Raw genomic sequence first — 14,606 nt, forward strand, 5'->3', positions numbered from 1 at the left:
TCCAAACATGAGAACGGGGTAAGCCACCAACCATGATAACCAAATGCTAGATTGATGTATTTTCCTTCAGCCACGAGTAGGGAAAAAAAAAACTTAATTGTATCCACTATATTATGAATCGAGTCCTCCCTTTGATTAAAATTCCTATCATTTCGCTCTTCCAAATTACCCAGACACATGAAAATCAGATAACATACATAAGATATCGTCGTATTTTAGAACCTTTAGATAAAAAATCAAATTGCAAAAAATGGCTAGAAACACTTGAAGGATCAACCAAAGAGAAGTCAATTAAATGATGAACATGTTGCCAAACTCAGCCAAAGAATTTACGCTCTAAGAACAAGTGTTTAGCTGATTTTGTAACACCATGCCCACTTACACAAAGTTGAGAGTCTTGATTGAGGATGCCTCGTCTAAATAAATTATCCTTGGTGGAAAGCCAATTTCTGAGAAGACACTAAGAAAACACATATATCTTCAAAGGGATGTTTTATGTCAAATAAGATTTGAAATGGACGAAAGAGAATGAGGAACCAAATTGACTAGCAACTGATAAGCTCCAACGACAGTATAGCCAACAACTGAATCTAAATTCCATTGCCAATGATCACCACTGTGAACCTGAAAAGTAACATTGTTAAGTAAATTCCTACACTCCCCTACCAAATCCTCCTCCCACGCAAATAGCCTACGTCTCCAACTCCAAGCCCCTCCTCTCTGTTCCCACCCCAAAGAAAGAGGAAGCAAACTTTTTATGTACCGATATGAGAAAATCAATATAATAAAATTTTAAAAATCATGATTATTTTCAAAACATCAACATTAATGTAATATTTTTATTAAATATACTTTTTATTTTACAAACAAATTTGTGTAATTAAAAGATATCTATAGTATCCTCAACCAAAAAAATGATATCTATAATAATGTATAAAGGAAATATAAGAGTTTGAGCTGAACTTTTCACTCTTTCAATTATACCCTTAAATAAAATTGTTTATAAAAATGTTATATTGTCGGTGTCATTGAAAAGTATAAAATTGTATCTAAACAATGATCCATGTGGTGAGAGGTGAGCATGATTGGACGACATATATAAATATATTTTTAAATTTGCATTGCATAAAAACTAAATTTATTTTTTATTAACTATTTTTAGCATAAAATAAGTATGGATTGTACATAATATCATATATAAATTTTCAACTAAATTTAATTCATACAATATTTATGTATTTTAACAATCATATTACAATACAAATCAGATTATATGAATTGATCATATAATTGGTAATTGTTATAATTTTAATTAAAAAAGTTTTTAATGGCTTGGGAGTTGTGTTAATTTTGGATGTTGAGAGTGGTACATATAAGCACTTTGACGCTAAAGTTAATAAGAGAGCAAAGAATGAGATAATTTTAGATGGAAGCAACATGTACATTATATTGTTATAAATGTATGTATTTATAGGCGTTAAGGAGTAGTAGTAATAGGGAGGAGAGTGATGAAGGCGTCACAAACGACGCCCTTCAATATCATGATTTGATAGTTTGACGAGGCATTTCAATTAATTCAAGCGTTACAAAATGTCCTTGAGTTTTCGGATTTCATAATCTGGAATGATGTTTTTCTTTGTTATAGGGTGAAAAATGAAGTTACGAGTTTTTCTGGATTTTATAATCCGAAAATTTCAAAAAATAGGACGCGTTACATTATGTTTCCGGATTACATAATCCAACAACCCCCTAAACACCCTTTTTTTTAAGGTAAAACAGTTCGGATTATATAATCTGAACTGTATCAGCACAAATTCTAAACATGTTTGTAACATAGATAGTCATTTTAGGGACAATATTAATCTTCTTAACTCTCATTCTTCCGCTTTTGGGTCACTGTTACTTGTTCTTAGTCAAAAATCGGGTTTTCGGGCTACTTGATCGGATTGCTCCGAAACTTCCCCAGAAAATTAGAAAAAATTCAAGGAACATGACTCCCCTAGAAGAGACTTCTTACGGGACTCCGCCCCTCAAAATCCAAAATTCCATCGTTTAGATCCATTTTTCATTTTTTTTTCATTTTTCATATTCTCATAAAAATCCGAAAAAATTTGCATTAGTTTTATTTGATTTTTAGAATTTTTTGGTGCTATTTTTATGATTTTATTTGACAGATTTTAAGCCATTTTTACTTAGTTTTTTTTGTTGTTTTTAAAAGCAAAACTCAAAACTGTTAAAATGTGAGAGAGTCTGATGACCGACTATACATAAAAATTGTCCGGATTTTAAAATCTGGAATGCACAAGGGCATTTTTAGAAAAATTATAGGACGCGGGAGAAGGCCATAGAGTAGAAAAAGTAATAGTCTAATACTTATTTTCAAATATTTTTCGGAATTTTGAACTATATTCATAAAAAAAGATTGTTAAAAAAATATTTCAACATATTTATCTCACAAATATATCTACATATTTATCAAATGTAAATACAATAAACAAAGTTAATATGTTATTTAGGAGAAATAAAGCTAATTATTGTTTAAATTATGGAAAATGCTATTCAATAAGTTAACTAATTTTATTAATTCTCGTAAACTATTTCAGGTGACTCTTAAATAAAGAAAAGCTAGACATAAAAAAAAAAAAACATTACTTTTCATATATGCTTTGAGAACATATAAAATCTAGGCATTACTTATTTTGCAACTCTCCATTACTTGTCTTATACATGTTCTAGAAAACATAGACATGGAAAAAGGATTTACCGGTAAAATATTTAGTGAATCTAGTGATATTCAAAAAATTGTCTTCTACGAACTACATAAGGAAAAAAAAAGTATTAACGGGTAAAGTAAAATCCAAAGAAAATATGAAGAAGAGGCTTCCCCAACAATAAAGTATAACCCTTACACTGTGTTTTGATGAACAGATTTAGAGGCGAGAGAAGTTCAGGGAAGAGAAATATTGAAGAAATGGACAAAGGTATGTTTGGTTTAGAGGAGAAGTTGTGAAGAGAGAAATATGTGAGAGAGTGTGGAAAGAGAGAAAGAGGTGAGAAATAGGGTGGATTTGAAGGGTTGTTTGGTAGAAGAGAAATAAAAGAGAAAGAAGTATTGTTATTTTGTAAAAGGACAAATATACCGTTGTTAACGACTACCCCCGAAGCACTCGTTAAGGATACTAAATTTAGAAAACATTCTTTAAAAAAGTAAAATGTTACAAATTCCAATGCATTGATTACACAGTTTTTCATAAAAATTTACTATTAATGGTTGTTAAAGAGTGCACCAGAAACCTAGTTAAAATTTCCCTTATAAATTTCATTTCAAATTGCAAACTAATTTACTTTCTTACTGCTTTTTTTAGAGGTGGATTTGTTACTAATATTTAGTTGAATAACCAAATAATTAAACTATTTATTTTTAATTTTGTTAGTGGGCTGTTTTAATTTAATTACTTTAAAAATAATACTATAATTATTCGGTTTCCCAATTTTGCACAAATTGGTGGATATTTTAACAACTCTCAGTCACACAAACCACAACCAAATTTATTCAATTGATTATTGTTTTTTTTGGAGGATTCGATTGATATATGGTTACCACCACCCACAAAACTAAATGCAAAAAATATTTGCTTTTTGTCTGAATATATACTCCCTCCGTCCTACTACATCATCCGTCCCTAAATATAGGAGCATTTTGCCAAAATTGTGGAGATTAAGAAAGTTGGTTGTAGTATTAAATTTGTATATAATTACTATTGTTTTTACAATTTTATCTTAAGAGAGAGAGTTAATTTATATTTTTAATATAATATTTATTGTTGATTGAAGAAAAAAATGCAAAATAAATAAGGGTATGTTGGTAAATAAATAATTAATGTACTTGGAAATATCAAAAAAAATTTATAAAAAGGGACAAATTATTTTTTCAAAAGGGTCTTATAATTAGGGACGGAGGTAGTATAATATAAGCAAAAAAAGCTCATTTTCATTGTCCCAAAATATAAGCAAAAAATATAAACTTTTATCTTATTTAATCTTGTTTTTAAAAAAAATCTCTTTTCTAAGAAAAACTTTTGTTTATTCTCATAAAATTAAATACAAATTACATTCAATTTTCTTTTTCTTTCATTTTCTCCATAACCAATAGCCAATGAAAATTGTTTTTACATCTTCTTATAAAACTTTTTCCAAAGAAAACACAAATAACTATAGTCCAAATTCTTATGCTTTAGTTTTCTTAATAAATGTGATTTTTTTTCTTATAATTTGGAACGGAGGGAGTATCATAGAAGCAAAACAAAATATGTGATTTACCAATTAAAAACCAACAATTAAACATAGAAGCAAGCAAGCAAGGCAAGGGTATATATGGAAAAGGCAAAATTTGAGTCCTTTCTCTCAACTTTCTTCGCTCATATGCAGAGAACCAAAAAGGTTGTGGGTCCCGTATATTTTTTTTCTCTCTTCTCTATTTCATCGCTATGTCAAACTGAAGAAGTTTAATGAAAATTAAGGCTACACAAAGGAGATTCATAATACAAATTTCAATGTAAATTTTACGAAGGACAAATCCTGACGTAAATTTTAAGGATATTATTTAAAAATATATTATATATTTGTTGATCGAAAGTAGAAGATCCAATTAAACATCTACTATCATTTATTTCAATATCTAGCATAATGGTTGAGCAAACCAAAAGAAAAACAAATTGTGCACATGACTCTCTAGTGGAAATGGTTTCATTTATATAGTATTTGAAATTTGCATACCAAATTCCATGTACATTTTTGTTTGTTTGACTCATAGATTGGGAGTAGGGATGATAAAGTGGGTTGGTCCACCCAATTTATGTTTTCCCAACAACTATTTCGTTTAAATCTATCCGGACCAACTCAAGTATCTAAGATCAAAACACCCACCATGCCTCTAGTTGAGTTAGTGTATTATATGTTGTCGTTTTTAGTGAAAAAAAATGGATTTTTTACACGAGTCATAAAACTTTATAATTAGTTGTTGTTATTATACCAAAGAACTCTTAGTGAAAAAATTGGATTTTTTACACGAGTCATAAAACTTTATAATTTATTGTTGTTATTATACCAAAAAAACTCTCCGATAGTATAATTAACATCAACAAATAACATTGACGACAAAAAAGTTTTGGTAACAAAAAAATGTTTATAATACAAATTTAATATATTCAACAATATAATTAAGAAATCCAACAATATAATTTAACAAATATCATTTTTTTTAGTAAAATGAATTATATTTATCCAACAATATATCATAAAAGTGACATTTTTTTTTTGAAGAGACATGTTTACCCTCAAAATAGGCGGTAAAATTATAATCATTAAAATACTCAAACTTTGATCCAGTGCAGATCCAATCAATGACTTTAACGTTTGATATGAGTATTTCGGATACTTAAATATAGTCATATGCGTATGCTTTTGTACTTTGTCATTTTATGGTATTAACACGAATGTTGTGAGTTTGTTTGCAAATTCATCACTTCTTTTTTCAGCGAATTTGTATTGTATTGATATACTCTATCAATTTGAATGAATAAATATCATTTACCAAAACCTTATTACTTGTATGTAAAGATAAGATAAAATAAGATTCTGACTTAACTCAATAAATGAATTATATTTAATTGTGAAATTTCATATTGTGCTTAATGCGGGATAAGCCACAAATGCTTGGTTAAAATATAAGAAATATATTTAAGAGTTATTAATTCAACTCGACAAATACAATTCATAATGCGTAGAACATATGATGCTAGAGCCACATCTCGATGTCTTGTCAAAACACTAAAATATCTTAAAATCTAGAGTACAGTATTTATCATTTTCGCAATTGATATTTTTGTTAACCTTAAATTTTCAAGTCACCTTAACTTTCACTCTTACCATACAAGCATAAAAGTGTAATGCAAAAGGGATACCAACATAGTGGAGTATGGTTTCTCTCATACCCTCCATTGTCATCGAGGAGTAAACCACACACTTTAACTATATTTATCACGATGGTTGACTCTTGAGCATGTTGTAGTTAACAACGACTTTTATTGGAGATAATTGATTGTCTTGTTGTTTGGGTAACTTACCAATAAGGGTAACAATGAATACAAACACCAATTCGCAGAAGATACGTGATATTTCAAGGAGAAAGCAGAAAAAAAATGTAATTTTGTGATTTTAGATGTGTTTTTCTCGTACTTCTTTTCTTTCTCTATGTTATGTAGCTAACGGAAAATGGAAAAATCATGTTTTGTTTGAAATTGACACACACACGTAATTTTAGAGAATATATATATATATATATATATATATATATATATATATATATATATATTTCATCCTTAAATGAATGTCAAATACTAAAAGTGGTGATTTCAAATTTTAGAGAATGAAAAGAAAACCAAAAGTATGTCATGAACAAGACAAAATCTAATTTTTTAGAGATAAAAACAACACTTTTTTATTTTTATTAAAAAAAGACTTAAAAGACTTTCCCTAGAAAAAATACATTCAATTTTTTTAGAGATTAAAATCAAATAAAACATTTTATATCATTTAAAAACAAACTTTGTTAATTTTACATGAACTAAAAATATATTTAACTTTATATTCTCTTTATTTAAAAACTAATGGAGTAAATAATCAACTTAGTCTCTAGATAAAATCGAGTTAACTTGTTAGTTTAGTCACTTGAACTAATAATATTTCAAATGAGTCAATGCTTTTAAAAGTATTTAATAAAATTAATCATTTTGGGATTAGTCAATTCACAAAGAAATTTGGCTATTTGTGGCGGACAAAAGCATCCATGAAGCAACAAAAACGACATAAATGGGACGTTTGTGGTGGCCACCACAAAATGTATATATTTTATGGTGGCCACCAAATAATAATAGAGAAAAATATGAGACAATATTAGTAGAGAGAAGTACTTCTAAAATAAAATTAGTTGAGAGAGGATGGAGATAAAATTTAGGGAGAATATAGAAGTGAGAAATGAAGAAAAATGAGAAGAATGAAAATGATTGAAGATCACAAAGTTTGTGACCACCAAAACAACTGCAATTTTGCATCCTAACAAGATTTGTGCCCCCTAAATCCTCATAAAGTTTGTGGCCTCCAAAGCAGCCACTAATTTTTTTTTCCAGTAAAGCAATAGTAGATATAAATTTAACAATTTGTGGGGATTTTCTTGTAATTAATTATTGAGGACCTATTGGAGGTCACTAATCATTTTGATGTGTAATTAGTGGGTTTCTCGTATTGATTCAAATCAAAACTCAGTTTAGAGAATAAATTATATTTTTCTTTTCCTCGTTATCAAAAAATATAAAATGGTTGGATGAATCAGAATATACACAGATAAGAAGTTAATTATAAAAAATGGTGAACATTCAAATGAAGTTATATTAGATTGCTCTATTTTCTTTTGCTTTGGTTTATTATATAAAATTGTTATGTTAGAAGAGAACTCACACGAAAGTAGTTGATAATGTGAAATTCATGGACTTACTAGGTGCAGATAGTTGGTTAGAAGTTTCAAAACGCCAAAAGCATTACTGAATTGAGTTTTCTATTGTGTCCTCAAATTGTATGACAAGGAATGAAGAGAGTAAAAACGTTTTAGAAATTCACAAGAGAAATGAAGATTGTAATGACACATGTTTAAGTGAATTTCACAAAATATCCTCAAGGTGGGGATGTGATCCTCGTCCTCGTCCTCGTTCCCAAACCACCATTGAAGGGACTTTTCCCATGTCCTTGCAGGGAAAAGTTCCTTGCTTTCGGGTTCCTAAGTGGAGAAGTATATATGGGAGTTCTTGCTTACAAGTATATATTAACATCTATAACTCTCACACAACATATAACTATAGTTAGATTTTTTAGCAAACAATTTATCATTCTCCAATGTAGGACTTGACTTTCTTCTTCCATATAATGTTTATAATTGGAAATCCACATAATTTTTATATATTATACACATGTTATTATTTACTTTATGAATTCATCTTCATGTAACATATTTTTCGTTTGCAAAAAAAACAAAACTAACATTCGAGAAACATAAAGGGTGTTCAAGGAACAAAAGTGTATTTTTTTCAACTACCATTTTTTCTTTCTTCTAGACACGGACAAAGACAAAACGGTCAAACACACTATTGAAACTCCACTTAAAATGTAAAAATTGGTCATAAGACCGAGGAACAGATTTCCTCTTGTGAATACTTTCTGCAGTTTTCTACGGTTTAACATCTAAACCATTAAGTACATTATCTCTATTCATTTTGATATTTAATTCCTCACATGTAATTATTATTTAATGGCTAGGATTACACTGGACTTTTCGATCACAAGAGATGATCCAGTCTCATAAGATCGAACCAGCAAAATCTTTATATCATTATTCAATTGGTTAAATCGATTCAATAATGATTCAAGTGACTAATAAGTAAATGTTACAACAAGCAAAAGAAGTTCAACTAGCGGTGTAAACCAATTTAGCTATTGTATTTTTTTTTGTGGTGGCCAGGATTCGAACCACAGACCTTGCGTATATTATGCATTGTCCTTGCTAAACTCACGGGGACAATTTAACTCTTGTATGATATTATTAAATAGGTTAAATATTTTTTCCCTTTAAATTTGACAAAAATACCGAGTTAGTTTTAAGTTTTAACCTACTTAGGTACCAAGTGGTTTTTGTTCGCGGTTTTTGAAGTTTGTCTCCTCTCTTCAAGGTCTTATGATCGAATATTAATTTTAAGTATCAAATATTCCTTTAAGTTTTTTTTTTTTTTTTTGCATTTCAAATGTGTATTTAAGCTGTTAATTTAATCTATCTATTTGAAGTTTTTAAAGTTTCAAATAGGTCCTTAAGAGAGTAACGAATCATTAAATTAACATCTTAAAGAACTAACCTTATATTTTTGTCAAACTTAAAAAACCAAAAGAGGCATTTTGCCTATCAAAACAAAAAAGATATTTTTCCACTATTTTTACCATTCAATTTTTTTTCGACAATTACCTGATTAATTTATTAAAGGGTTAATTAAGTAAATGATCCCTATAGATATTCAGGATTCCGTTTTTAATCCGTACAAAATAAAATTGCACTTTTTAATTTTTGTAAAATTTTCTGTCAACATTTTTTATTGTTGTATAATTTTTCATCAATATTTTTAGTCTTATACAATTTCCATCAACATTTTATCCCTAAAATGCTAAAGAAAATGTATTAAAAATTGTGATTTTATTTTGTAAGGATTGAATAACATTTATAGAAATCTTTTATTTAATAACATTTTTTTAAAAGAGAAAATTAGACAAATTTACAATTCAGGGTCTGTGCATTCCTTCTTCCATCTTCTCTTCTCGTCTCCAGGATCCTCTGAAACTCTGATTCAACCCTTCCCTCCTTCCATCGCAATTTTGCATCTCGTAAGTTCATTTTTTCATCTCCAATTTTATACGCGTTGCTTTCCCTCAATAGTCAATGATTTTTTTTTCTAAGCTTTGTTTGTGCCCATTAACTGTTTGATGAAATGCTTGAAACACGCGGTATAGAAATATCATCTCAATTTTTTTCATGTATTTGTGAGACCCTTCGTGCTTCTAAACACATCAAATAATCAATTTATTTAGTTATAGCTAAATTAAGCTTAATTTGTTTTCATTATTTTGATTAATTGATCAATTGTTTATCACCTGATATTCCATACAAGAACCATATAAAATTGACTACATTAATATGCCATGGAAACAAGCTATAATTTGCTCAAGGTGCCAACGATTACTATGTTGGGTCAGTCCATACAAGACGTTGCTCTGTCTTCAATTGGTCCTCTGGATTAGTGGGTCCTTGGACTGGATACCGGGTTTCCAAAAAGAAAACTATAATTTTCAAGACTAAAAGTAGCTGCTGGTTCAATTCCATTTTTTAATTTGTTTTTGGTTTATAGCTGTTTTTTTAGCACTTTGAATTGAACATAATAGTGGGATAGTTGAATTGCAGGAGAAGGTTTTGGTGATTGATTTGGTTGTGTGAGAAGATGCATCCTCCTTTAACATTGCACAAACATCCTATGTGCGCTGAAGTGAGTTTGTTTTATCATCTTTTTTTAATATGTTTGATTGTTTGCTATTGGAATTACTCATGTTCTTGTATGTTTCTTAATAATGTGTTTGTTGCTTATGATCAATTTGATATATTTCCATGTCAATGTCATGGGATAATGGAAATTAGTAGTTGAAAGTTTGGTCATAAACAAAACCTTATATTGGAACAATGAAATGGGACCTAGGGGCTTAGGGTCTATTTGAGTTGATTTATTTGAGCTTATCTACTGATATAGCATTTGTGAGATTATTTGGGAGAGCTTATGAAAACAGCTTATGAATTTTCATAGCTCTCTAAAATAGCTTATAACTTGTTCGAAAATAATTTGACTTGATTTTTATTTTTTTGTTATACATAAGAGCTTATATGATAAGTTCTTATGCTATAAGCTGCAAACCAAGCTGTTTACCCAAACAGGGCCTTAAGCCACTAAGAGGTATTGCCAAGGGTTATATGTTGCCCTGTCAATTGGCATTCCCTTACTTTGGCACTACATAATGGATTTAAAATCAATTTGTGAATTTACCAATTTAGAAGTTTAGATAATTTATCTTTTTCCTTTGGTGCTGATCTGTGAAGCCTGGATACGAGATACGATACAGATACGATACTGCACCGATACGTTGATACGGGAAAATTTCAAAAATGAAGATACGATACGGCTGGGATACGTTAATAAAAAAGTTATATAATTAAATGTATAATATAATTATAACCCTTTTTTTAATATGCAAATATATTAACAAACACAAGAAACTAGACTCGTAGCACATTAACATAAATATAAATAATATTGACGATTAAGAGAGTGGTGATTAGTCAATTACATACGCAAAATATACCAAAAAGAGCACCATCAGTGTTATATCAATGTTATACTATATCCAAAAGAAACATTGTTAATGCTATACTATATCGATCATAAAAAGAAGCACTATATCCAAAGTGGAAGGCGACCACTTTGGAAGAAAAAGTTGAAACCCTAATTTTTTAAAAAGGGGAAGATGAAATTGTTTTTGTGGTATAGTGTGGGTCGTACTGGCACCAAAGAAAGATAAAAGAAATGTATATATATTATAGTAATATAATGTTTTTATTCTTATTTTTTACAAAAAAAAAAGCACATAAATCAAAATAATATAAAAAAACACAAGTATCTGTGCGTATCGGAAAGTATCGGAAAATTATTTTCTTAAAAAATAAAATTTAATATTTGGATACTCTCCCGATACGTATCGGAAAGTATCGGGCATATATCGGTGCATGATACGCAGGGGATACGGTACGTCATCCATTTTGAAGTATCGGAGCTTCACTGGTGCTGATAGTTATCATACATCTTCATGCAATAGCATACTTTAATTCAGGTTGTGCTTAATGCAGATTATCGAGGAGTTTCAAAAGTGTCATGTGGAACATCCTATTGCAAAATTCTTTGGCGAATGTACAGAATTGAAAATAAAATTGGATCGCTGCTTCAGAGCAGAAGTGAGATTTTCAATTTTTCTTTTATTTTCTTTTCCTTATTTTTTTATTTTAAAGTTCTTTGATTTGAAGTATGATCTGGTTTTCCTGTTTTAAGTGATAATCATCCATATGTTCCAACAGAAAGCTGTGAAGAGAAAGGCCAACTTTGAAAAGAGCAAAGAACTCAAGGAACAACTGCGAGTTTTAAGGAAAGAAAATGCTGCAAGCAACAGTCAATAGAAGTAGAAGGATTTTCTGCTATGATGAAAACTAAAATTGTTTACGCAAAATACAGTCCTTAGTTTTGTACAATGGCTCCATATGATATTTTTCCATTGTCAAGCAAAGAAATATTATGTATCATTGATTTTCCATTTGCAAAATACAATCCTTAGTTTTGTACAATGCGCTCTGTAATAATCAGTATGTAACAAACCATGCTACCATACACCCAAATACCTATCTTACTATAGGTTGATGTGTGTCGGCGAACTAGTCTTGTATGGTCACAAGACCAAATTTATAGTAGTATTTAGGCACATACACAGACATTTGTTTTTCTTCTGATAGTAATAAAAATTTGATTTAACATTTTGGGTATTTGTGTCTATAATTGACCATAGAAGACGTGCCTGTTTGGTTCAGCTTATTCCAAGACCAGAAGCATTTTTTATTTTTATTTTAGGGGTAGGCCAGAAGCAATTCTAGAGCCTGAAAATTGAAAAAGGCAATTTCTTACATGTTTGGTTCAGCTTTACAAAAACAATTCTCTTTTGTAAAAGCAATTCTGACTGAAGCTACAATTCTTAGCTTTTGAGTTAAATAGAATCAATTCTCCATTAAATTTTATATTTTGATTATTATTACCCATTATTTTCCTTTATCGTCCTTTATCAATTCTCCTTCTTTTTAGTTTGTATTTAATTTAATGTACCACATTTAATCAAAATATTTAACGAACCAAATTAGCCCCAAAAAATATTTATGGTCAACAATTACCAAGTTTTAGATTTTTCTTTACAGTTTTTTCGTTCATATTTTTTCTTTTACGCTAGTACTTATCATTTTTGGCAACCAGCTCCATTATTATTTAACTTAAATATATTTTATCAAAAAATATAAAATACATAGAACAAATATTTTTTCAAAAAAATTTGGTTTATGATCGTATTTATTATTTTTTAAATTAATATATAGAAGAAATTTATATATTTAAGTTAAATAATATGTCTACATTTAGTGTTGATCTACTCATGCATTCAACTATATCTATTTATTTGTATTTAACTATGTCCATTTCAGTAATTATACATTCAAAAATAATTTTGATTAAAACTATCCAAACAACATTCATTCTCTTTAATCAATTATACATTATTGTATCCAAACATAAATTAATTCTTTTAAAATCAATTATGTCAGAATCAATTCTACCAGAATCAATTCTATCCAAAGTTGAACCAAACACACGATGTGTCACTTTTTTTGTAATGTTTATCCAGTGAGACTCCTCAACATCAACACCATGTCCATTATACTATGAGAAATAATATTTGTACAACCATTATGTGACAACTTTCTCTCTCATACTCACATGAGATTCTTATTCTCTCTCTTCTTTTTTCTCTCTCCATTGTTTTTGACCAATAAGAAGAGAGAAAATCAAAGTTGTGATCAATTGGATGTACAAATATCACTATTCTTATACTATATATTGGTACTTTATCTATTCGAGAACCCTCTTTTGCTTCTGTTCGGCTGTCTTCAGTCTCTTATTTTGTTGATATTTTAATCAAGTTAGTCTATCAGTTAATTTCAGTATGCTAAGTGGATTGGACTTATAACCCCTGTGTCTCTAACAGTATGTTTGGTAGAGGAGAAAAAGGGGAGAGAGAGGTTGAAGAGAGAGAGGTTGAAGAGAAATCCAACACTTCTCTTGTTTGGTAGAGGTGAAAAATAGAGAAGAGAGAGGCTGAACATGTGGGCCCCACACTTTTTAGAGTAGAAACACACGAGAGATGCTACTTATTAATGTTTTTTCAATTCTATCCTCCCACTATGTCATAAAAGACAAAAAAAAACATGAATGAAAATGGTTTTGTTCGTTATGCCCTGATCGCTACTATTTCTTTTCTCTCCATATAGCATATTGCTTAGACCGTGTATAATAGAGAAAGGTTTTGATGTGGCAATAATAGTATTTGTACTGAAAAACAAAATGTTTTTTTATTATAGATATTTAATTAATACTAAAAAAATCAAATGTTTTTCTTTATTATTGATATCTATGTTGATCTAATATAAAAATAATAGTATTTTTTTAGTGGAAATGATAGTTAGTTGATAGATTTAATTAAATTGGCTAATAAATTAATTTAATTTGTAAAAAAAATAAATTAATCATAAATTATATGTTGTTTTTATTAAAGGATATTTTTGTCTTTTCAAAAAATAGTAGCATCTCTTTCTCTTCTATTTCTCTCTTCATTCTCTTCAACCAAACAACCCATCAAATCTACTCTATTTCTCTCTTCTTATACTCTCTCTCACCTATCTCTCTCTTCTCACTTTCTAGTTTCTTCTCACAACCAAACACACCCTAAAAGACAGAAAAAGTTGTATAGAGTGCATCAATCCAGAGAAACCAGAAATGATTGTATAGAGACACCTCAATTATGGATGGTATAAATGGATCCCATATAATACATTACTCCTTCCGTTCATTTTTAAGTGTCTCTTTTGAAGAAATTTTTTGTTCCTATTTAACCGTCACTTTTAAAGTTCAATGCAACATTAAATGTTGTTTTACCAATATTATCCTTAGTTATTTATTGCGGAGAGAGAAATATATGAAATGAGATATTAAATGAATAAGGTCATTATAGTAAAGTACAACTTATTGCATCAAAAGTAGTAACAATAATTGACTATCTTGGTTTATGTAAAATGTTAAAATGTGACAATTAAAAAAGAGCAGATGTAG

The 14,606-nt window shown here is 29.1% G+C and overlaps 1 protein-coding gene across 2 annotated transcripts; it reads left to right on the top strand.

Annotated features, from left to right (window-relative positions):
- The first annotated feature begins 9,330 nt into the window (after window positions 1-9,330).
- On the top strand, window positions 9,331-12,214 carry LOC11406724 (COX assembly mitochondrial protein 2 homolog). 2 transcript variants are annotated; one of them, XM_024778342.2, is made up of 4 exons: window positions 9,331-9,477; window positions 10,052-10,133; window positions 11,540-11,644; window positions 11,765-12,214. In XM_024778342.2, the coding sequence occupies exons 2-4, from the start codon at window positions 10,089-10,091 to the stop codon at window positions 11,861-11,863; spliced, it is 249 nt and encodes an 82-aa protein (XP_024634110.1). In that variant the 5' UTR covers window positions 9,331-9,477; window positions 10,052-10,088; the 3' UTR covers window positions 11,864-12,214. The 2 variants fall into 2 exon arrangements, with proteins under 2 accessions (XP_024634110.1, XP_003600611.1); XM_003600563.3 differs by having other exon boundaries at window positions 9,347-9,477; window positions 10,041-10,133.
- The last annotated feature ends 2,392 nt before the right edge of the window (window positions 12,215-14,606 follow it).

This window comes from Medicago truncatula, chromosome 3 (assembly GCF_003473485.1).
Source record: "Medicago truncatula cultivar Jemalong A17 chromosome 3, MtrunA17r5.0-ANR, whole genome shotgun sequence".
In the NCBI taxonomy this organism is placed as follows: domain Eukaryota; kingdom Viridiplantae; phylum Streptophyta; class Magnoliopsida; order Fabales; family Fabaceae; genus Medicago; species Medicago truncatula.

Excerpts from the sequence above, each read along its gene's own strand:
- LOC11406724 (XM_024778342.2), top strand. The coding sequence starts at position 10,089 with ATGCATCCTCCTTTAACATTGCACAAACATCCTATGTGCGCTGAA. Across the intron at positions 10,134-11,539 it reads AACATCCTATGTGCGCTGAA|ATTATCGAGGAGTTTCAAAA; the intron begins GTGAGTTTGTTT and ends TGCTTAATGCAG. Across the intron at positions 11,645-11,764 it reads ATCGCTGCTTCAGAGCAGAA|AAAGCTGTGAAGAGAAAGGC; the intron begins GTGAGATTTTCA and ends ATGTTCCAACAG.